This window comes from Anas platyrhynchos, chromosome Z (assembly GCF_047663525.1).
Source record: "Anas platyrhynchos isolate ZD024472 breed Pekin duck chromosome Z, IASCAAS_PekinDuck_T2T, whole genome shotgun sequence".
In the NCBI taxonomy this organism is placed as follows: Eukaryota; Metazoa; Chordata; class Aves; order Anseriformes; family Anatidae; genus Anas; species Anas platyrhynchos.
In genome coordinates, this window is record NC_092621.1 from 53,760,977 (window position 1) to 53,785,750 (window position 24,774).

Below are 24,774 nucleotides of genomic sequence, written 5' to 3' on the forward strand. Positions count from 1 at the left end.
AGTTGAACCCTTTCTCATTCTCGCAGATCCATCCCTTCTGCAGGTCTGTGTCTGCACAAATACACGAGTATGACAGTGACTCCATTAGCACAGCAATTGCTTGGAATCCGTTAGCATTTCATTATAAATCTGATTTTTGACAGATTTATAACCAGACTGTAGAAATTAACTTCTGGAGGAAATGTGCCATTTAGTCTCAACATGAACACATTTTATTTTTCTACATGGTTGTATTTTTTCTTACTAGACTTTTTAGTGGCTAGGAAAATAACATTATGCTTGTTTTAATGTACTTCTTTTAAAGTGAAGAAAAAAACAACAACATTTTCATAAACATTTCAAAACTGTCTGACATAGTCACATGTTTATTGCATAGTCCTCTGACATTTTTTGAGAACAGGTACCAATTAAATGACAGTCAGCATATCAGCACATTAAAATACAGCTTCAGTGAAGAAATAGAAGATGAATAAAATAAGGTTAGCAGGTAAATAAAATAAAGAGACAGATAAACCAGTGCTGTTGACAGATGGAAGGCAGCCCTTTCCATTGCAATAAATATACTACTGTTCATTTTTACAAGACCAAGTTGATAACAGATATTAATTAAGGACAGCATCTCATGCCTTAACAGTAACCTGTGGTTTTTCTGGGGAGCTGGGCCAGTGAGACCAAGGTGAAGTGCCTCACACCTCTTGCAGATGGGGAGATTCATGAGAATATACTAACAAACGCACCTGCTGTGATGGGTGGAATTGTGCCACGTGGCACAACAGTTGCTCAGGTACCAACCTCAGTGAAGCCTTTAAATGAGACAACTGTTAATAGGTGTTTTTTGTTGTTTTTGTTTGTTTGTTTGTTTGTTTTAACTATCCAGGTTAATCCCCTTCAAAACAGAAAGGCACTGTTGCTGAAGGCAACGGAGCAGTGCTTAAAGCTATGTATGGATATAGGAACCCCACCCAGGCACTACCATCCAGTCCACTGTTCCCCATGTGAGCCAGTCTGACTCCATAGCTGTTCAGGAGATCCTGGGAAGAGGCGGCAGTAATTACAGGCAGGTTTTACTGGAGGCACACTAAGCTAGTGCCTGCCAATGCTGCTGGTCCTAACACATTGCACCATCCCTTGAAGCCTGGTGGGGTCAGTGCCAGCAGGGCTACAGCCACAAATCATAAAAACAAGTAAACATAGAAATAATAATAAAAAAAAAAAAAAAAAACACGCTTCTTTCACGCTGGTTTGACAGTTCCATAATTCCAGGCTGGAAATCAGGGAAGGAAATGAGAAAACTCTTCTTTATTGTAGATACCACTTTCTTTGATAGGAATCTCTAGTGTTTTGACAGTTTGCTGTAAAAGGACCCCATTTACAGAATCCAAAGGCTCTCACTGCAAGCAAAGCACCTGGTAATGTTCTCCACCACTCCAACCTGGAGAGAGAAATTCAATTCCAAGCAGGAAAATGTGTTTTTGAGAAAAGGCATATCCCTTGACCGTGTTGGTGGATAGAAGAGTGGTATTTTCCCTGTGCACCCACCCACAGAAGACTTTTCTCCTTGGCCTCAGTGAGTAACAGAGCTCAGGAGGCTGACTCGTCTAGTAGAAAGGAGTAAGTCTGAACAGCTAGAGAACAAGACAACTTTTGTGCTGGTTGTATCTCAGAACTTGTGTTGTATTATAAAGCACCTTTAAAAATTCTGAGGCCTTGGAAATCTCTGCTGGAATACAAATATCAAAGTGATCTGACAAATAAATTTGAGCTTCAGTGCATTAGGAAGGAAGCTGTCTTCACTAAGCATTCTTGTTCTATATTTATCTCCCATACCTGCCTGTCCCATTGGAGGCCCTTTCTAGTAATGCTTTCTTACTGCAGATATCTAAGAGACACTTGTCAATCTATAAGAAACGTTTTGTGTTTTCTGAGAGAAGTTGTGTTTGCCATATCTTTGACTCAAAAAGAAGGCATATTTCTATAATAATCTGTGCTCTGCTGTTCCTCAGCACCTGGGGATGAGCTGTTACTGCCTCAGGGCCTGCCTTGGGACTGGGGTCTGGCTTGAGGACATATGGCTTCAAAATCAATTGAAGCATGTTTCATTCTGGAAGTAGTAAACTGGTAAGTGTTTTTCACTGCAAAGTACACAGCAGAACACAGATTAAAGCCTGCCCAGGGATGTTGTACTGGATATTCAGAAAGAGACAAAGGTTGCAGACACATATCCCTTTTGCAAACCTGTTTAACCTGGTGTGTTTTAGTGGGCAAGTTTTGCTTTCTAAAAGGCTGAACACTTAAGGCACTGTGCTAAAATCCACTCTTTGTCGGTAAAACTTTTTAAAGACATCAAGAAAAAGCATGGAAGACAATGTGACTTTAAATTAAGCAGGTACTTGAGTACTTTCTTGAATTTGGGTGAGCTTATGTGTTCAGTTTTAAGTGTGTTCTTGCTGAAATGCTCTCCTGAAGAAGGGTTCCTGACAATAGAGGATTATCAAGTTGACTCTGTATGAAATATCATTTGTGCTTGAAAGATTGTGTGATTCTTTTCATAAGCTGCTGAACAGACTTTACAGTCCCTGCATCTCTGTGAGCAGATAGCACTAAAGAAGTGAAGAGATCATGCACTTATCTGCAGATGTGTAATTGCTATACTTGGAATTAATAAGAAAAATCCTTCAGTGAAAAGAGGAACAAGAACAGATTTTGACTCACCTTGTAGTAATGGGATGGAAGTATATCAATGCTCAATGTGATAAAGAAATAGATATGTCTGTATCACTCTGTACCCATCAAGGCAAATTTGATGGTGACACTTTGAACCTGTAATACAATCCTCTGCCACAACAACTGTGAGGTGCAGGAAGACAGCCCCACTACTTGAGCTGGGACTAACTGAGGAGGGTTAGATTTTCTTCTTTTTTATTTTAGTGATTGAATGTGGCTTACAGAATTGGTGAACCCCATGACTGACCCTCACATAAAGTGTCAGACATGGACTGGAGAAGGCAAAAAATCTATATTTTGCATCCCAAGGCAGGAACGGTATTGTATGCACAGCTGTACTTGCTGCCTCAAGGAGTTTACTCCCAAATCTGCACTTAGGTTTGGGCAGCTGGCAGAATATAGAATAATACAAGAACTTCTCTCTGGACAGTTCTTTGAAGGCCAGTATTCTGTCTTAATAATCTTTATAGTCTTTGTCCTTTTGTTTCTGTTATGGTTCTTCTTTTATTTATTTATTTATTTATTTATTTATTTATTTATTTATTAATCTTCTCGAGTTAAAAACATTGAGTACATTTGTTTGGTCAAAGTAGAAATAATGTTCATGTTATGGTCACCATTCTGCCTTGCAGAATCAGGGCATTTGAGACTTGAGAAAAGATCCCAAAGTTTCTCTGGTTTACCAGTTCAAGTCCAGTTAATCTTCCCACCAGCCTCTGCCTTAAGTCAGTATCTCTGTATCTTTGATGTCTATCCCTAACCCTGTATGAAATAATCTGTTTATTTTGGAAGGAGAGGTGTCAACCATTTTCCCTACCAGCTCAGGTTGCCCCCTTACCTGGCCCCTCACAGATGGACGCTGCATCCTTGTAAAACAGGGGAAATGCTGCTCCAAACTCATGACATTTTCATGGGATCATTTGATTTTCTAGGGCTTACTGCTGTCATGGGTGATGCACGGAAATAAGCATTTTACATGGAATATAAAATAATACATGAGTGTATTTACATTTGTTTTCCTTGTACCCCATGCACACAGGGTGTCAGTCTGTGGCACAGCCACTGCATGCCTGAGGAAGTTCATGAAGCTGTCCTGAATTTCCACCCCAATGAGTTACTTACCTAATCCTGCTGCACAGAAAGCATGGAGAAGAGCAGGATGCAGCCTCTGAGGCAACACAAGCCAGGCCTACTTTGCTGCAGTTTGTTGGCCGCTCAGGCTTTTCCTCATGGTGGGATGCTCTCTGGTGCAGCAAAGGCCTCCTCCATACAGTTCCCTACTGTAACATTTGCATTCGGCTCCTTATCCGCATTCTGCTTTAATCAGGGTCTTCAAGTCTGCAGACGCTCCCACCAATTCCTGGCATTTTCAAGGTTGTTTGGGAGTCCCCTGATAGTAAAGACCCTTCCCTATCTGGCTGTCAGTTCAGCATTCCTGTTTTTAGGCCTGTTTTTCCCTGTTCCTTCTACGCACATTTCATGTGTCCTCTTTCCTTCAATTTCAGCTGCTACACACAAATTTTTCCTCTCGGGACCCTTTAGCCTGTCACTGCCTCCTGTCTTGCCACTCACATCCCCCCTCCCTAGGTGGGGAATGTTTTCTGAAGGCCCTCCCAGACTTCTTGCAGACACTTATCACATCGCCCAAAGGTGAAAGCTGACGTTCTTCATGGCAGGGGGAAAGTGTGCTTTGTCTGGAAGCCCAGTTTCAAGTGGGTCTCTCTGTACACCCTCATTCTCTTCCACAACCCACATTCCCCCCTTTTTACCAAAAAACAAAGTACTGTGCGCAAGCAGTTGCTAGGAGTGATGAACTCATGTCCCACCTGATGCTTTTCGTCAGAGCAGTAATTGCATTCCCTCACTGACAGCTTGTGAGCTGTGTGTGTCCCCGTCCATCTTCTGTCCCATCTCAAAATTAAATGAAGCAAACACGTCTTTTTTCATGGCCAGGCTGTCATTAACATGTGTCACCTCTCGACCCTCTGTGGTGAGCCAGATGCTGTGCAGGTCTTGCTGTCGCACGCCTGCCAACTGGGTCAGTCTGTTGGACTATCGGGGAGGAAGCGATCTGGTGCAGTGAACTAAGTGTCTAAGTGTCTGCCTTTTGTTTTTCTGTTTTTCTTTTTTTTTTTCCTCTTTTTTCTTTGCTTTGCTAAGCCTGGATTCATGAGGGGAAGCCACTGCTGAGCCCGTGTCAGGACTCATAGAAGGAAGAGGGACACACTGCTGTGGTTCAGCAAGAGTTTATGTGCTCTCAGTCTTTCCTGAAGTTTCTATCTTGCAGACCCAGTGATTTCCTGTTTCCTTCTTGCTGGCCCTGATCTTCATAGAGATAGGGCCAGAGTAAGAAAGCATTGTCTGAAGGCCAGAGAGTAATTCCCCTAACTTGTAAGCGCTCAATTCCAGCTCCTGGCAAAACAGCAGGCTCCTTAAATGATCTCATGTGAAGGTCCTAGGAATCTGTTTTAGTGTCTGATATTTGTGAAGCCAGAGTACTGTATTACATCACCAAAGCAATGTGAAAAATTTTGAGCAGTCTTATGAAATGGACCAGAAAAGCCTCCTATAGAGATCTGGGAGTTTTTGCCTGTGTTACTTTTGTTGGTGGTAGCGGCATTTTTTTAAGCCTTTGTTATGTTCAGAGCTACATGGATGCAGGTCCAGCTCCGGAAACAGAGAAAGGTCATGAAACACATCCTTCTACATGTCTGGTAAAATGGAAATTCTCTGTTCAGATAGAAGCTGTTGTTAAATTGGTCTCAGTTCTTGGCTTCTGTTCTCTTTGAAGGCACCCATCTAATTTCTGCTACCCACAGTTATGCTGGAACCAGCAGGTTTCCTCATTCAGAGCTCTACAGAAATGCAGAGCTTTTCTGCAGATGCAAGTACCTCTCCACACTTTGCAAGTCAGGCTCATCAGGGATGTTGTAGTAAGTTAAGAGTCCTCCCTACTCAGTGGGAAGAAAACGTAGATGGTTTAACTGAGACATAGAGGGATTAAGTGTGACAGACAAGGTTACACAGGAAATCAATCTACCCTGCAGGTCAGGGCTGGACATCTTTAAACTGCCCATCAGGAAGTCAAGAGGGAATTGCACTGAGCTTTTAATGGAAAGAATGAGGTTCAAGTGAGGGAATGTGGATTAGTAAAGATGTGTTTCTTTTGGGAGCACGCACTTTGTCACCCTGAAGCTAGCTTGCATGTTCTCCTTTGTAAGCGCTCTGTTACCCTTCTTCTCTCTGTCCCTTCTACATCCCGTGGAGGTCCCTTCCTCTTCCATTGGTAAGAGCTACAGCAGGCTTTGTTCAAACCTTAGTTTCAGAAAGCAGGGATAAGCAGAAGTGTTTGTTTTGGTCCTCCCCAGTAATCTCTTTTTGTTCACAAAAGGAGGCTGGAAAGATCTCTGTCTACTGTCCAATGAAGTGGCACATTTATGTCTCATAAGTGCCCTTCCAGTGACAATGGCAAACTGTCCTTTGTCGTGCAGCTGCCACTGAACTTTGTATTCCTTTGGTCATAAGCATCTCAGCTGTCACCTTGCAGGACTTTGAGTGTGTCCTCTGATTTTACACCAGCTTTGCAGAAACTCAATTCAAGGAGGCAGAGATACAGTTCCATTTAGGTTGCAAATCTGTTCCTTCTCAGTCTGTACTCAGAGATACCTTAGGACTCCTTCCAGAGCCCAAGCCTGGGAGTCCCACTGCCATAACCACTGTACTTCAGAAAGGGTCTTTGAAAGCAAGAGGGAGAACGAGAATGCATTTCTCTGTTCCGGGACAAAAACAGGTCAGAGATCCCCCAGGTAAGCTCAGAAATATGTGAAGTGGTGTCTGCCTGATGTGAAATAGTCCTTAGGTAGTTGTACAGCAGTAATTCCAGTTTCAGAGAGTAGTTTTTGAAAAATGCTGTATCTATTTCTCTTTTTCTTAAAGGCTTTGGGCAGTTCCCCTAGAGGGGAACATATCTCATTGTTCTTCACTGCCAAGTGAATATTTGTGTTAGTGGGGACTTTATTCAGACTGCCTGCAGTTGCTTTTTGAGTACAGCATTTCTGCATGCAGAAAAATAAAATAAATAATAACAATAATAAAAGGTAGTATGTAGCATTTTCAGATGTTATCTTATGCATGACATTTTCAAATTTCATTATAGCATGTAATTTAGTCTTTCAGTAAGCAAGGGGTTCCGTGTTGGACTGTAGGACATACCAGCTTGGCTAGCTTGTGCTTGTGTAGCTGAAGGAAACATTACAGAAGAGAAAAGAGGTATGACTTTTGGCTAGGTGGATAAAGAACAATGCTCAGATATGTGGTCTACAGCTGTGTTTTACCTCACCCCTGCTGGTCATTCCCACTATACATCCTCCAAGTCCCTCTCTGCTAGAGAACTATGGAAATGCAGTGTTTTAGGGGTAGTTATGGGCTGTGTGGAATGGGCTCTGATGAACACCTGCTCTCAAACACCACATTTCTTCCGTTATGTGGCTTTAAGTGAAACCCAAAACCACAGTTAGTGTTTCTTGTATTTAATTTGTGAAATAGACTTACAGTGCATACACTGAATACTGGCTTTATGCCATAAAAACTGTGCATCCTTTGCAAAGAAAAACTAATACTAGAATTAACTCCCTGGAGACTTTTTTCTTCCCTTCACCCCATGCAGTTACAAAGCTCAGTCAGACTGGGACTACAGTGCCAGTGAATCAGTAATGCAGAGAAAATTATTGTGCGAGATTTATACAATGGTTTTGAACATATGATGCCAAAAATGAAGGGTAGAGGCACCCCTCACAAATACGTGTAAAGCCCTTATATCATGGGATTTCTCTGAAAACTGCAGATTATTCCCATCTCTACTAATCAGTTCAGAGCAATTGCTGCTATCCAAAGCTCACTTACATCAGCTGGGAAATAACTGTTACTTTGAAACTCCACTGTGATCTGCTTTTGATTGAACTGCTGCTTAAAGAAAAAGCAGTAAGCAAGATGATGAAAACAATTATAGATAGCTATGAGCCCACTTGCTACTATATCTACCTTCATAATTCAATTTAAAGCATTCCATTAGCCAGCAGGGTAGCAGTATGTTTTTTTTTTGGCAGAAACACCACAGACAATATTGCTTTTTTTTTTTTTTGCTTTTTTTTTCACTCACAAATTAATGCATTAGCTTTCTGAGCTCAAGGACATCCTCAGAGTGCTTGTGTCTCCTGCAGAACAAAGTCTTTTAATGAGGTAAAAGGACACAGTTGTGAATAGCCTATAAGTAGGGATAAGCTTAAAAGTGAGTTTACCTGTTACAACTCACAAATGCTTCATGTGTCTTACTGTACAGATGGGATTCACTCACTCAGGTTTTGTCATATCTGAGGTCATGTTATGCCTTATCCTGTCATGTCAGGCACCTCCTCTGATCTAATAATCAAGGTTCCTTTCAAGTCAGTGAAGAGGGAAAGGCAGAAGGTAAAGCTCCTGTCCTAAGATTCATGTCAAGGATGGTGGCCAACCCACAGACATCAGGCGTAGACGACCCTTCCCCGCTGAGCTGATGGCAATCTGTTGGCCAGCCTTTTGTCAACATCGGGTGCAAAGTCCTGTTTCAACCCAGGCGAGTTGAAAAAGTGTCAGACTACTTTTAAAACATGACCCCTTTTCCTGTCTCTAGACAAGGCATAAATTTATCCTGATCTGAGAGGTTATACATCATGCTTCGAGGAGCCATGAGAAAGGAATTTGTTATTTCGAGGAATTAGTACTCTATGTTTGTGTTTCATTAGCACTTAGAGGCCCCAGTCAAGATCAGGATCTGATGGGACATGACACGATGGGTGCATGCAACAGTGAGAAGCAGGGAGAGTTTGAGTTTCAGAAAACTTCACAAGAGCACTTTTCAGAGCACTTTTGGACTATTGGAGAGCACCCCATGCCAACAAGGCATCATGAAAGAAAGAAAAAGAAGTTGCCATGCTGGTGATGGTTAGCAAATTAGGGAAGGGGGTTGAGAGACATTAACTGTACAGGCAGAAAGGATTTTGATGGAACAATAGGGGGGAACTTAAAAATACCAGAAATATCTCATATATCATTGAAACAAGATGACTAAAAAAACATTCAAAAATGATGAAAACCAAGGTGGCCCATTCTCCCCAGTGTCGAGTTCTAAAAATGCAGTTTTACTTGGAAAATGATAAGAAACACATGAAAACTGAATGTGAGAGGGACTACTTCATCCTTATTCACAGAAAAAAAAAAAAAAAAAAATTAAAAAAAATCTCAAAAGGCATAAGTGGTATTTGTTAACAGCTGATCTGCTAAAAGCATGTTTTCTTTGGATTAAGTGTGTGCAGCAAATATTAGAAAGTCATGCATTACCTAGTATAAACATGCCCCTTGAGTGCTTTTCATGTTAGAAAAGGCTTTGACTATCAGGCAACTTTTGTGTAAGCATTTGCAGCTTTCTAGTCAACTCCAGTAGAATCGGTCAGTAGATGAAACAGTTATTCCACCTCAGGGTAGAAGTTATCTTTCAGAATAAATAAGGAAAAAAAAATAAATAAATAAAAACAAAAACAAAAGAGAGAAAGAAAAATACTGGGATTTGCTTAGCTCTGTAAGAAAATTTCTTACTTCTATAGGTCTGGACGTAGCTAAAAAAAGGACCATATAGAAAATGGTCCTTGGACCACATAGAAAATTAGGGAACATTCTCAAGGGCATAAGCTTGCCTTGCAGTTAATGTGGACAGACAGCCACAGTCAGGAGGTGTTTATCCCACCCACTGGGAGGATAAGGTGGGCAGCTTTCTTGGGCTGTAGAGAGTCTTACAACTAAATGGTTTAGTTTTAGACAAAGCCAAACAAAGTGAATCTAACTTTGCTTGTGACTTGCCAGAGGTCACACAGCACGACATTGTCATGGTTCCTGAGATGGAGACCGACTAGTTTCTAGGCTTGAATCATGCCTATCCTGTTTTGTCAGTATTCAGGGAAAAATGTTTACAGAAAAATGTATCCAAACTATGGGGTTGCTGCACCAGCGGCTGCAAATTGGGTCTGCAGCTGCAGCCTAGCAGGTGCACGCCTGTTTTAGGTGTAACCTGGCTCATGGAGGCAGTTTTGCAGCCACAGAGCAGGGTGAGGAGCCGAGAATCTCCCTATCATCCCTGCTGCCATTAGCTGTTAGCTCACCTCACAACAGGGGTTACCTGCAATGGCTGCAATGCAGAGTGAATTTTTGAGCACTCCCTCTCAGACAGTACTGCTCCCTTTGGCCCAAGACACGTTCCTCTCCTTGACAGGCACTGCAGCAGCAAATCCTAGGGCTGTTTTTATTCTCATCTTACCCTGTCAGCCTCCTTAAATATTGTTTTACCAAACCCTGCTCCTGCCAACCCTAGGTGTTCCCTAAATATAGCAGGTAGCAAGGTAAGAAACACTGTAGGTACTTCCATTTAATGGCAAGTTAGACACCTAGCAATATCTAACAGAATGTTGTAACTTCACACAGATAAGCCCATCTGCAGGAGTAGCTAGGCTGGCCTCCAGTTCAAGGTCTCCTGTGGATGCAATGGTGGCAATCATTTACGCACAGGAAGGGACAATGCTTCCAGCCTCTTGCACTCTCCCTGCCTTGTACAGGGTCAAGGCAGAGCAGCAACAGCTCTGTGTCAGACCATCTGTAAGCGGAGGAATAGCCATGAGGCATTCAGCCAGTCATTCTCTCCTCTAGTAAAATGCAGGAGCTGGACTGAGTGGTTCAGTCTCAAGGGTTTGGTTCAATTCTATATTGGGCCACAGGTTAAGCTCCAATGGAAAATACCTACTTCAAGGTAATACCAGGAAGGAACCTCATCCAGGGCCTCACTTTATTAATGTAAGCAACAATGAGCTATATCAACAATGCACTCAGAATTCAACAGCCTGTAATGAATCTCACACCCCCAAATCACTTGATTGATTAACACGATATAAGTACCTGCATATAACTCACACAGCCTGAGTCAATGACACATACCTGAGTGTTGCAGAAATTTAAGGTTGCATGATGGACTGGAGCTAGAGAAATACTGCCTTCCTCCTAGGCTAGGAGTGGCTTTTGAACTCCGCTTTGTGTATCAGCCAACAAAACATGGTATCAAACAATTCATAACTGTGGTGGCAGCAGAGAACTCGCTATACATGCCAAATACTCCCTGGCCTTACGTCTTCCCTGACATACAAATATGTCACTTAGCAGACAGGAAAAAAGGCTTAAGCCATTCTGATCTGTATTTTCATTTTGTCTTTTCTCAGCTACTTCTACATCTACAACTGGGACAAGTCATCTCACAAAATGTGACGTAAAGCAGAAAGCCTTCTGTGTAAATGGGGGAGAGTGTTACATGGTTAAAGACCTCCCAAACCCCCCAAGATACCTGTGCAGGTAAGAAATCCTCTTTGCTTATTTTGGTGGAGAGACCTGGTTCCATAAATACTTTTTCTTTAAAGAAGCACCTGAAAATTTTCTTCTGCTATATTTGTGGTGTTAGATATTTCTTCTTTCTTGAGTGTATGGATATGAGGCATATCAGAGACTAACCAAGAAATCTTTCCATGAGGTTAAAGGCACAGCAAGCCTCACTGATGTTTATATGGCATGAAGTAACACAATTTAAGCCTTATGTTAGACATAATGAAACAGGTGTTGTAAAGTAAGTACATTACAAATGGGGAAAAACAAACAAACAAACAAAAAAAAATGTGTTGGTAACTCCCTTGGATAAGTGACCTTTCTACATGAAAAAATGTGGTTATTTTTATTGTATGCTGTAGTAACTAAACACTCTCTGATCAGAATGGATTCTCAGCTGGATTTTTGCTGTGGTGCTAAATGCATAAAAAGCAATGAATGTAAAGGCAATTGGTAGAGGTTGCTATTTCATCTGAGAATCTTTGATTCAGGAAAACATATGAACATGAGTTTAGTTTAAAGTGTTGTGCTTGTGCACTTTTCTCAAGTCCTAGCTTGCACTGTAGCAGGCTGTTGCAATAATCCTTTATTTTGGAGAGCAGCCGTTAAGAACTACAGCATCAGAGTACACCTCCTGCCTGGTATCACATCATGCAGTACTTACTTCTGGAGTTAAATCAGTCTTAGTAAGCTATTGCTTCTCTCACTTCAGAGGAGACTTGGCACTTAATGCCTTGGGAAACATCCTTGGGATCTAGCAGGACTGAGTGGAAAGGAGGAACTTTTGTGAGGATGTTGTGTTTTTTTTCATGCAGATGAGAGACTGCTCAGCAGAAACTGTTGTCTGCTGTAATAAGTTTTCAGTCTTCTCTGGCTAAAAATCAAATAACAGTACTTGTAATGTGTGATGTGTGAGAGTGCAGAAGGTCTATGATACTTTCATTAGGCAAGAAAGTCACAGACTGTGTGGCACTGTTAAAAAAAAAAAAATCTACAATGTTCTGCTTTTTGAGTTTTCTTTTGTTTTGTAGATTGATGTTACCTGCACTTTATGAGCTTTGTTTTGCTTTGGTTGTTCACAGATTGCACTATTGCAGAAAGTGATGAATATTTCATTGATTTTCAATTTGTTTTTAGCTAAATTGAATATGGAAAAATTGCTGGCTCTGGTGGGCTGGATGGGAGAGAGAGAAAGTTGTGTTAAATTTACGTGATCATTATACAACAGCAGTACACGATGAGCATTCTGATATGACTGATATGGCACGTACCAGGGCCTACCTCCCTGTTTTAACTTCTTATCCAAAAACTATGCAGGGAAAATAAATAAATAAATAAATAAATAAATAAATAAATAAATAAATAAATAAATAAATAAAAGCACAAGGCAGCAGTGTTTGGCATCTCCCAGATTTGTTAAGAATTAGCACTGTCTTGACAGTTTCAGAGCTACCCAATTTTCATTTGTTTGGGAAGTTGTTGTTTTATATACCTATACATGTATATGTATACAGGCAGAGATCTGACTGTGTTCTTTGATGTTATATGTTGATTAATTTTTTTAATTAATTTTCTCAGATACATTTCAATGTAATGGAGATTTTTTTCTCTCTTGTAGACAAGAAATAACTCTTAATTCTGTGTCTAGAGTTGAAAGAAAAGGCAATTCCCAAATTTGGCAGATGTACCTCTCTCTGGGTGGTCCTAGACCTATTTGGAAAAAGCATCATAGCTGTAAAATCAGAGAGGGTGAATCTCATTTACTGTAAAGCAGTGGAATAGGATTCTTATCTCGTGGACAGTCAGGGGCACTGATACTTTGCAGACATTTTGCTATGCCCTCTAATACTTGCCAGAAGTGAAACTGTGTTGTGCAGCAAAACAAGATGCAATATAGCAACGTAAGAAATAAAAGTGTGAGTACTTGAAAGTGGGTGTGCTGGGAAACAGAAAAGACAAAATACAGTTCTCGTTTCATTAAAAATACAGATGTCTACATTTAATTCCAGTATTCCAGTGTTAATTAAAATGAGTATCTATCCAGTACACATTGCCTTCATTGTTCTGAGAAAATAAATCTTCCCTCCGAACATGCTTGTGGAAACAGAATGCTTGAAATATGGTACTTGCTCTTCATATTTCTGCCTCAGTAGCAAGTTCACATTTTTCCATATGGTCCATCTGTTGAAAGCAAAAACAAAATTTCTAAAGTATGAGCCATATCATTCTAAATTTGTTTTATCCCTAACCAAAAAAACATGACTCAGATTCACAACAACCATGGAATTTTCCAAGTGGTATCTCTGGTTTTGTAAAAAAAAAAAAAAAAGAAAAAAAAAAAAATCTTCTGTTAAAATCTAGACCTATGTATTCAAAAAAATCCTGTTGTAAAATACATAGTATAATGATCCAGACTGGACTTGATTTTGTTCTCATGGTTCCTGGTGTGAGCTTCAAGAAAATTCTTTGCTTTTAAGAGGTAACTTGGTGAAATACTCAAGAAATGTGCAAAGACTTACTAATGCATTGTACAGCTACATCTATGGTTACATGTATGTTTCCTACATTTATTTTAATTATGGTCCCAGGCTGAACAAAACAATCTCAAAACGTGAAACATGAAAAAGGAAACTTTGAGACTACCTAAGTAAATTAATGTGCAAAATCTTCAGACATTTCACAGGAACATGAGTCACATTTGGAAAATGGTACAGACTTCAGAAGCTTGAATGTTACTGGCTGTGCTGAGGTTCTTATGTCATTTCTGTCCAGTAAGAAATGTGTTCACCAGTCCACTGAAGACAAAAAAATATATAGTTTCTTCAATAAATGTAAAATTAAGACCAGAGTCCCTAGCATTTCCTTCTTATCTGAAGAAAAATGTATATGAATATAATAACTGTTATGCTTTTACAGTGTTCTTTTGAAGAATTCTACCATGAAGGCCTTGCTGGTCTGACTAATTGATTCCTTACTAGAAGAGATCATCTTTTCTACTGCTTTTGCTCTTACTGAAGAAATGAATTTACTTCCAATTTTCACTGGATGAACATAATTCTCTCTAATGCTCCTGCCTTTCTTAACAGCAAAAGAGTGAATTACATTTTTTTAATGACATAGCCAGTTGCTATCCACATCTTCATTCAAAGGCTTTGATAGGATAGAAATTGACAGAAAGTTCTTGAAAATGGTGAAAAGAGAAAAATTGTTTCAACAAAGCTAACAAAAGCTCTGAAGTTGCTCATTTAAAAGGTAGAATGGAAATACTAGTTCTGGCATAAGCTATGAAACAGCCTACTAAATAAATCTTTTTAAAAAAAAAACACCCTACAATATATCTGCTTATAGGCAGTGAACGAAAAGTAACTGCGACGTTTTGATCCATTCAGCCTTTCCCGTCCCACCAAAAACCACTGATGAAATGCATTTGAATTTCTGAGAATTGCCTTCTGAGCGCATACAGCTAACTGAACCTTTTGAATACTGAATGTAGAAGAGAAGAGCAATTATTTTATCCTCTTTTTGATTCTACCCAGTTAATACTGTAATGAATAATCTCACTAGTCTGTATTTTAGGCCAAAAGGAAACTATAAGGCTATAGTCATACAAATGTCTATTTGTGTAAGGAATCACTGTTGCCCTGGTTTACCTGATTCCATTTTTTGCTAGTGTCCTAATAGAAAACTGCAGGTGGGTAATGAACTTAAAAATAAATAAATAAGAAAAATGAGTAGGACATGTTTCCAAAATGACACCATTACAAGTGCTTGTAAGAGCACTGTCTACAGGAAACAACCTGCCGAAGAACTCCGGAAACCACGTGGCATTTTACATCTGAGCTATGAAATGCCTTTAGCATTCACACAAAATAATAAGAAGGCTCATCTCATCTCTTGTCTCCACTGTCCCGCCCTGGACCTGTTCTCAGTGGCAGATGCTGTAGTTCATTTGCTGACAATGGTTTTGGTGTAAGTACAAGCACAAGAACATCTGAGCTCTTTTCAGCACCATCTCAATGGGACTGACCCATCTTAGTCTGAAAGCAATTTCAAACTTTTCTACACCAGTGCTTGAGTTCTTTTCATCACCTCCACAGCTGCACCAACATCTGAAAGCAAGCACAGACTGAACAAGCAAACACTGTCAGCCAGTGGCAGGAGTAAAGCCCAAGACATTTAATCACCATGCTTATTAAAGTTATGAAGGTCTGGGCCTGAAGAGCAAGAGGGAGAAATCCTTGTGAAGTGAAAGGTGGTGCACATGCAAATGCCAGCTTTCCAAGGATAGATATTTAATGAGATGTGCAAAATAAAACTGAAATCAAGGGGGTAAAGCATTTTCACTTTTAATCAGTAACAGAGATCAAAATGCAGTATTCTCTCATGCCCAGCAATTATCACCTTCTCACAACAAAATTAATCCTTGTTGCGTTTTTCTCAACTAAATGCGTCTCTGGAGACTGGGATCTCTCTACGTTGTGTGCTTATCGGAAGATATGATCTTGGCTCTGAAGAACATCGTCTCCCTTCCTTAATAAACAAATATACATCATTACAGGAAATCACCTCCAAAGAATCATCTACAGATACCCAGAGTAAACTCTGCTACACCAAGAGTAAACTCTTATACCAAAGTAATTCCTCCATGGTTTATTTGAATAAGATACTAGTGTTTGTCTGACAATGGTCATCTGCTGATCAGGCCCAATTTCAGTTCACAAGGCAATTCTGATGGACAGAAGAGGCAGAGGATTGTTCTGAACAACTTTCATTTGCAAATAAAAAGGCTCTTCATCCCATGAAGAGTAAATGGTGACGTGGTTTGAAACAGAAGTTAGCACCCAGTCATCAGCAGCAGAAGAGAGGGAGATTCTTGCACCATGGCAAAGCTCATGGATATTGTCAGAAAGACAGACAATGAAAGTGAGATGGATTCAAGGAAGGAGATAGCAGATTATTAACATCTATGTGTTGAGTAAGAGTGCATAGTAGAAGAAGGAAGAAGACTGAAGTCTTTATATTTTTAATGTGGTGGAGAGTCATTCAGATTTGTATCAAAAGTACAGGAGCTTCCATTGCTATGGTAATATTTTGGGGGCAAACTGCTGAGTTCTGCCTCAAAATCAAGAATAATGATGAAGGAAGAGTTGACAGCCAGCAGCCTAAGGGAAGATAAGCAAGGCATGGAAGTGCAATGTGACCAAGGGGCAACCTGCACAGAAGACCACATGAAATAAAAAGGCAGACAGCTACAGAGCTTCCAATTTTGAGAGCACCTCTGCCCAATTGCCTGACCTCTTGGCTAGACTGACTCATTTTCCTTTTGTCAGCCATGTTGAAGATACCTCCTGCCTTTGTGTTTCACGTTGTTGTCACTATTTGGAATTTTTTTTTTTTGTCTTTTCTGTGATTGCTGTTTTAATTATCTCCCGTTTAAGGAAACTACTCAAAGACACAATGTGTCATTACAGAAATAGGGAAATGAAGGTATTTTCATAGATTCTGTATGACTGCAACAGTATAAATCACAGTTATACAGCACATTGCAAATTTTAAAAACTCAGTCTGATCCCTTCATGACATGGAATAAGCAATGAGTTGATACACATTTTTGCTAGGTCTTCTTTTTCAAAACAGGCAAACAAAAAGACTTCCTATTTTTTTCTCTGGTGGATTTTTGCGGTAAATTTTGTGAAGTGCTATCTTCCAGGAAGATTACACTTTCTTGCCCCTTTTCTGGTCATTTTTCACTAACACCTAACCAGGAGGTCATTTAATGCACTACCATCTCCATAGGCCAGCAGATATCAGTCTGTTAGTGCAGTGGTTTTGGTGTACTATTGCTTATCACATTTTTGCCCTTTAGGTGCCAACCTGGATTCACTGGAGCAAGATGTACTGAAACTCTGCCCATGAAAATCCAAAACCAAGAAAGTATGTTAAAATAATCTGAACTTTGCTTTCTTCCCCAACTACAGCAACAAAATCAATAGTACTTGGTGTTTTCACAGTTCAGCTGGAACCGGCCTCTTTACACACTAATTTAAGACTTGATTTTCAAACGTAAAATCTGTACACCATGGCATTATTGACCTCCAAAATGTCTCTCATTTCTGTGATTTTTGATCTTCCATCCATTTGCAGATGCATTTATTGCACACACTGGCAGCTTTCTTGTTTGGGAAACTGGTGTAAACTGCTACTCTAAAAGAACAAACTCATGGAGATGAGTGCTGTACAGATCTTGTGTCCTCGCTGCCTTGTGGAAAGTGCATCCTAAAAGCAATTTGTGAATTTGAAGTGGTGATTTTCTCTCTTACATATTTTTATCTTACACACTTTGATCTGGATTGGTTTGGTTTTGGCTGTTTTTTCTGGGGGGAATTTCATGTTCATTTCCACAGAGCAAATGAGTTGCTCTCAACATTGTGAGGTGTTTTGACACACTAAACCGAGATTCGGTTTCTGAAAGTGAACTCACCAAGTCATATCAGTTCACACTGAAGGAGCTTCTTTCTTAGCATATATTCACCTCTTCTCTTTTCTCTGTTTTTTCTCTACCATTTTTTTTTGTTTGTTTTTCCTCTCAGGTGCCCAAATGAATTTACTGGTGATCGCTGCCAAAACTACGTAATGGCCAGCTTCTACAGTACGTCCACTACCTTTCTGTCTGTGCCGCAGTAGAAGCATGCTCAGTCGGTGCTGCTTTCTTGTCGCTGCATCTTTCCTCCAATTTTTTTTTTTTTATATCTTTAACTAGATTTGTTGCCTAAGGCCTAATATTGATCGTCTCTGCTTGTTGCATGAAAATGATAACAAAAAGCTATTGCAGTACTCTCCTGGATTGTTTGGCATTGAGGTATGGGGAAATGCAAGACTTAGGAACGCTGTGAAATTAACACTGAATGGTGTGGTACGGACTTCCCACTGACATCAAGCAGTAAAAGTGCAAAAATGGCATTTTGAAAGTCTCACATTTTATTAAAAAAAAAAAAAAAAAAAGCAGTAATCCTTCAGTAAAGGGATGCATAGATGAACTGTTTATCTATGAGTTTTGTTCTTGGAACAAGTTAAAGGTAATTGACATGCTTACATTGTTTCTAATGAGCACATTCTAAACAGGATCAAAGTGTTCTTTCTTCTCATTGTCCAAGTTTCAGAGCAAAGAGAGCACAGAAAGAAAAAGAAAAGGAAGGAAAATGGAATCAACAATGGGGCTTGAAGTATTTATTTGTGGGTAACAGGTGCAAGAGATCAAGTATTTCAAAGCCAGATTAATAGCCTAAAGAAGTGTAGCATGCACAGGCGCACACAGAGCAATCTATGTTAGATCACCGGGAGAATCAGCACTGCAGTCAGATCATCTTAGAAGCTTTCCCATGGAAGGACGGGTTAATTATTATTAATTGTCAGTGCAAAAAATGAAAGCACACTGAATATTTATTGTCTCATTGGCTATAACAAAGTCAAAGGTAACATCGAAGAAAATTGCTTAGATCTTACATTTTATTTCATGACTATTATTCATAATTAATTGTCACTGGCATCAGAATGTACTATGATCTAAGATCAGTATTATAGGAACTATTTTTTTGATGGATTGCTTGCCAGCATGGAAATATTTCAGAGTCTATAGGCTAGCTTAATTTCCATTAGTACATAGTACAAAAAGCTGTTAGCATATGCTGGACATTTTGGAGCCTGAAGAGATGCATAGGTTTTCATATAGTGATGGATGAAAAATGCCCATGCATAATTCATACTGCTCATCATAGAAGCTACCCATGTAAATCCCAAGGGTGCTGACTGGAGACCAGACCTTCCAGCATTCAAGTCTGTGTTTTATCCTCCTGTTTTAAAAGCTTTATTGGTGTGAGTTATTTTTAAAACATCTCTGGTAATGATGAATTTTAATTTTTTTATGCTATTACAGTGTTTAAGTTTACCAAGTGTTAGATTTAAATGGCCTTTTCTCTGTATTGTGATGAAAAGCACAGTTATGTTTTTTTGTCTTAGAAAAAAAAAAATTAAAAGGAGATACTATAAAAATAAAATATCCATTGATTGCTACTGAACTAATGCTGAAAACTATGGTAGAATTATATGTGGATCATAAATTAATTTTCCTACCCGGAAAACACAGAGAGAGAGAGAGAGAGAGAGGTGGGTTTTCCCTCCTGGTTAGTTTTTTAGTTTCCTAACTCTGGTTGGGATTTTTAAAGGCATCTTTAGGTTGCAGACACCAACCTGAGTTTTTCTGAAATTGCCTCCATGACAAAGGCATAGACGCCCTTGCCTCACAGCAGGTGTTATGCTCAGCTATAAGCACTTGAGCCAGCCCAGTACACCTCTCCTTGAAATGCACTGGCAGAAGAGCACACAGCTACATACTCTGAGAACCCCAGGCAATGGCAGTTGGACCCCAGCACTTCAGCCTACTGTGCATCTGCATTATAACATCAGGTTTCTTAAGTTGCTACAAATCTTAAAACAACACTGTTGGAAAAAGTCCAGTGAGGGTACATTTATATTTAACCAGAAAAATCAATGAAGAAGCATTTGTATGACTTCTTATTATTACACCCAACACAGTCAAAAGGATACATTTAAAAGGGGGAGGGGAGATAATAATGGGAGTTTTCTTCAGGCAAATGTTGTGTTTGGGGCTGAAAGGCAAGCTCATATTTTGCACCAAGTGTTGCAGGTCATTAATTTAATTTACCTCTATTGATGAAGCTTTTGCAAACTACAGAGCAAATCATAGAGTTAAAGAACATAAGTGCCATAGGAAACAAAAGTGTAAATGTGAACTATACAGTGATATCTAATTGTAATTGATTTTGGAAGGCTCTTTTTTCATTTGAAAAGAAAGCTTCAGTGGGGTTCTGTGCCAAATGTGCCTAAAGTGTGATGAGCTCTTGCTATCTTCAGGCTTCATTGCTAAGAAAAAGCTAGCTTCATAAATCTGCCCTGGAGTCCTGAAGAGTCCTGAAGTTAGAAGTCGTGCTGAGGGCCTTTTACAAGGTCAGAGTAAGGCCAATGGTCAGCATTTTACAAATCCTCCACCCCAACAGGGTGCAAGGCTAACCGGTTTATATTGGCAGTGATTCAATTAGCCCTGTAGTATACAGTTATCATGATGCTCTAAAAACAGGTTGAAAAAGAATGCAAGAAATCAGATGAACCTCCATTTTAAGAAAACTTCCTTCAAAGAAATGGCTTTCCTTTTTGACAGTGGAAATTTCAGCATAGCTTATGTGATGAAGCCTATTGGAAGGTACATATTTACATTGACTGTCCATTGGCTTCCAGCTTTGCAAACACACAAAACCACAGAACAACCTGTTGTTGCCAAGAGGTGATGAACCACCACAGTTCAACTTCTACTTCTAGTCAGCACATCTACACAATTTATCCCCTGGTGCTTCCCACTGCTGCAGAACAAATGAAAATCAAGAACAAACTGTGCTAGTTTGCACATCCTTTATGCCTGGCTGGTAGACCCTATAGCATCTTTTCCCTGAGCACAGATATCACACCTGCTACCTGGTGTTTTCCCAGTATCCTTGATCTAACCAGTTTTTCCAAAGAGGAAGGGCAGATGTGAGAGACACATGCTATGCCACATGTACAAGCAGGTTAGAGTTGTTGGCCAGGAGTTCATGCTGCACCCTGAGGTGTCAGGAGATACCAAAGCGCCATCTGTCTTTTTGCTGCGGAGGCTTTGAGGGTTGTGGGTCTACTCTTGTTCCATAAGATATCAGAAGGTGGTCCATGGAAGTATTGTGAAAGTACATCTGCTCCACGCAGATATACTTGCTCTATTCCAGTGTTCACACATTCACTCCTTTGAAGGCAGGAGAGCAAAGTAAATGGAGGAAACTAGAAGTAAGGAATTAACATAAAAGTGGAGGATAATTTTTATGTAGCTATGCATGAGAGCTCTTATATCAACACTGTGCAGAACGATCCTTGGAATAAGAAACTCTGGCGGAGCCTTGGATTGATGAAAGGTTGAAGACACTTCTCTAGAGCATAATCACAGGTAAACTCTTTGTCCTTCCAAACATCCCAGATGGGCCAAGGACCCCATCCAAAGGTCTCAGTGACTCACTTACTTCATCAGCTAATAGTTTTATATATGCATGGTGAATATAGAACAACTTGGGCATACTGTGAGCTGCCTCAGGCATGACTCAGATGTGGTCTCTGCACTTCAGAAAGCAAGCATTTCAGTATGGGACACCAGTTTGCCTTGTGTCCATTTCAGATCTACCATCTTTAGAGGGCAAGAGGGACAATTTCAAGAGGGAAAATTCTGTTTAGATAGCCTTTGCCTCATACTTTCAAAATGTACTTGGCTAAGAAATTACAGGAGGAATAAGGCAGGAGTTCAATAAAGCTATAGTATTCTAGAGGGATAACCACAACTCTGCTGTTATACCTTAACAGCCTCAATTTTTCAGTGTTTCCGCATAAAATGCTAATCTTTGTAAGCACATTTTCCAGCCATTCTGCTAGTTTATTATTTCTCAGTTTCTCTATATTTCTCAAATGGTCACATCTCTGTGAGGGTATGAGGTAATCTTACCTGAAATTTTAATTTTCTAAATCTTTTCAGCACCCTAAATTGTGCTTTTAATGTGCTGAGACCAAGACTCCTGAATGACACAAATAGATTGGAAAAATGTTGCTGTTTTCTGCCCAAGATTAAGGAAGACAGTTTTTTTTTTTCACTATAAACTGCTCAGTTAATAATTATGAAATGCTAAATTTGCTATGATATAGTAGTCTAATTTAAAAATGACATTTTCTGAAGTGTGATATTCAATCTAGTTGTAGGATTATACTTTTGCAGGAGCCATAGGACATCGCATGTTCACAATTGCTTTTGTAGCCTAAGTACCACTGAAATGAACCAAGACCTAAGATCCAAAGTAGATCCTAAGCCACAGGAAGAAAGAACATCCTACTCAAGCAGAGTTGGCCAACCTGCAGTAGCTCTAGTGTGTGCAAGCTTGGGGGATTTTAGTTTTTTTCAATTCAAGTTAACTAAGAAGAGGATTTTCTAGAAAGCCCAATGACCCAGAGAACACATTTAATAAGACAACTAAATAATGGCCTAAGAAACACTACAGCTTGATGCTTCTGAGGTGGAATTGGTCTCCCTGGAGCTCTCTGCTGCTGCATATTCATTCAAGTGGGTCGTTCCCTCTGTCAGGTGCAAGGTTTCCACAAAGACCTCTACTCTGCCCCTCACTGGGCAGTACTGTGTCCCCATGCTCCCACCCACCTAAATCTATAGGACGGCCACCCCAAAATATTGAGTGCCTAGCAGTTGTGTCACACTTCTCATGAATGTAGCATATAATCCTAGAGAACCTGTTCCAGCATTTGCAGGCACCATATTCTTATTCTGTAGATGCTAGATCCCACTATTTCCAATTGTAGCTGTAAGTCACTTTGGGGGAAAAAAAATACATCCTGAGCATTATATCTTCCAATTATGCTCTGCCAAATAAATAAATAAATAAATAAATCTTTTCACAGAATGAAAACTGAGTTGTTAAAAATAATTAATTGTATTCCTTTTTAGAGCACCTGGACAAATATTCAATAAAAAAATACACATTGTAATCACACCTAATAAATATGCAACAATATTGGGTTAAATAGGAAAAGATCAAAAGTGATGATCTGTTTATAAAATGAGAAGTGCTGGGATATTCTGCTTTCTTTTAATCACGTCTAGGCAATGTAGCTAGGAATAACAAAGATAAATAAGAGCAATATGCTATCTAGGTTTGAATAAGTGGTGCATGTTTCTTCAGCATGTTTTCTTGTTAGGGCTCTCAGCGAGAATATATTCCCATTTAAGTACCAATTTCCCATTGGATTATTTGCAATAGAAACTGCATGATACGAATTACTTCCCCTAAAATTAAATTACATCCAGGCTAGGAATTTTACCTGTAAGCAAGCATAAATACAGCAATATATATGCATGGGCATGTCATTCATTTTATCAAAGACTTAACCAAGCTTTCTATGCAACTAATGTATATCATTAGCAGTGTTCATGTAGGCATGTAAAACTGTCACTTTAGGAAGAGATCTGGGTGGATTCCAACCTACTTAACCCTTACATGTTACTGATTGGCAGGAGAGAATTGGCATTCCCAATGTGCACAAGCTATATAAAAATCCATTTGGTCAGAAAATTAGGGTTGGATTTTAATTATGCATCATGCAAGGACAAAGAAAGTGAGAGCTGCCATGGTTATGGATTTGGCCCTATGGGAATGATCTCCAAGGGTACCAACTGGAGGGAAAATCTCTGTTCTGCCTCTCCCCTGATGCTGGGGCCTGGGGGTGTTAATTTTGGCAGGTGATCTGATGGAAATGGCATCAGCCCCCGTCCCCCACTGGGCATGCAGCCAGCCAGAGGGTGATGCTGGTGAAGGCAAGGGAAAGTGACTGGCTCCTTATCTTCTGGAAAGGAAAGCCCTGCTGAAGTCAGTTCCCAAAGCTGAGAAGGGCTCCCACTGCTCAGCACGTGGTCCTAGCCACCATCAGGTAGCTGCTGACAAGAGCGAGGACCCACACAACAGGGACGGGAGCAGGGCCAGGGGGGAGGGCAGTGCACAGCCCCTCTACTGGAGAACACCACTCCTTGTAAGCCACCCTGTGGCCCCATGGTCTGAAAACGGCTATTTCACATGGCGTCCTTGAGCCGTAGCCCCCTTCATCTCAGTAAGATGTTTAAGGATTAATGGTTGCTGCTGCGTTCACTGCACTGTGGCTGTTCAGATACCCCATACATATTTTGGTGTGTAACCCTTACAGAAGCTCTGGTCATGTAGCCCACAGAGGTGCTCTCAAGCACTGCTCATTTAACTACACAGCCCTTTGCCTGTTTCATGTGCAGACACAGAATAGCCATAATACTCATATGTGATTTGTTTTATGAGTACAGTGTATTGCTCTTTTCTGAAACTTTTTCCTTTTTCTTTCTTTTTTTTGTCAACTTTCTGCATTGGCAGAGCATCTTGGGATTGAATTTATGGGTATGGACCAATCATTCCTTTTAGCCTGCAGATTTTAGAGCCTGAGAGATAACCCCCTACCCCCTACCCCCCCCCCCTTTTTTTTTTCTCCACCTCCCCTTTTCAATTCCTAACCAATTTCTTTATGCTTTAGAAGGGATCATACAGCTATAACAACAACCTGTCAAAATATTAGCAGCAATCAGCTCACTAAAATGATGATACTGGTAGGGTATTCCAGATCTAAGGAGGTCTAGGAATCACTGAAGTAATCATAACATAGTGTACGTTTATTTTTTTCTGATGTGCAATTTTGACTAGTTTTGACATTTGCTTTTGCGAAGTTCTTCTAGGGTAGCCAAATTTTGGAAACGCCGAAAGCATTAAGCAAAGTGACTAACTAGTCTATAAAAAAGGATATGCTGTTATAGCCACTTAAAATTCTGCAAATTTACAGCTTAAAGCTTTGGTTTCCAAGTAAAGTTTTATCTCTAAACCCACAACTAGGTATGTAAATAGGATGCATATACATAGTTGTAAATGATATGCATGT

General features: G+C 40.0%; 1 protein-coding gene across 22 annotated transcripts in view; it reads left to right on the top strand.

Annotated features, from left to right (window-relative positions):
• The window catches only part of NRG1 (neuregulin 1), a 464,304-nt gene that overhangs the window by 419,158 nt on the left and 20,372 nt on the right, over positions 1–24,774 (top strand). For 13 of the 22 annotated variants that reach the window (XM_072030964.1, XM_072030966.1, XM_038170102.2 and 10 more), the window contains 3 exons: positions 11,019–11,148; positions 17,766–17,824; positions 24,219–24,242. In XM_072030964.1, the coding sequence (XP_071887065.1) occupies positions 11,019–11,148; positions 17,766–17,824; positions 24,219–24,242 (213 nt within the window). Of the gene's footprint in view, positions 1–11,018; positions 11,153–17,041; positions 17,110–17,765; positions 17,825–24,218; positions 24,243–24,774 lie in introns of those variants that run through there. The other 9 variants (XM_038170097.2, XM_072030967.1, XM_038170096.2 and 6 more) reach the window with 5 other exon arrangements.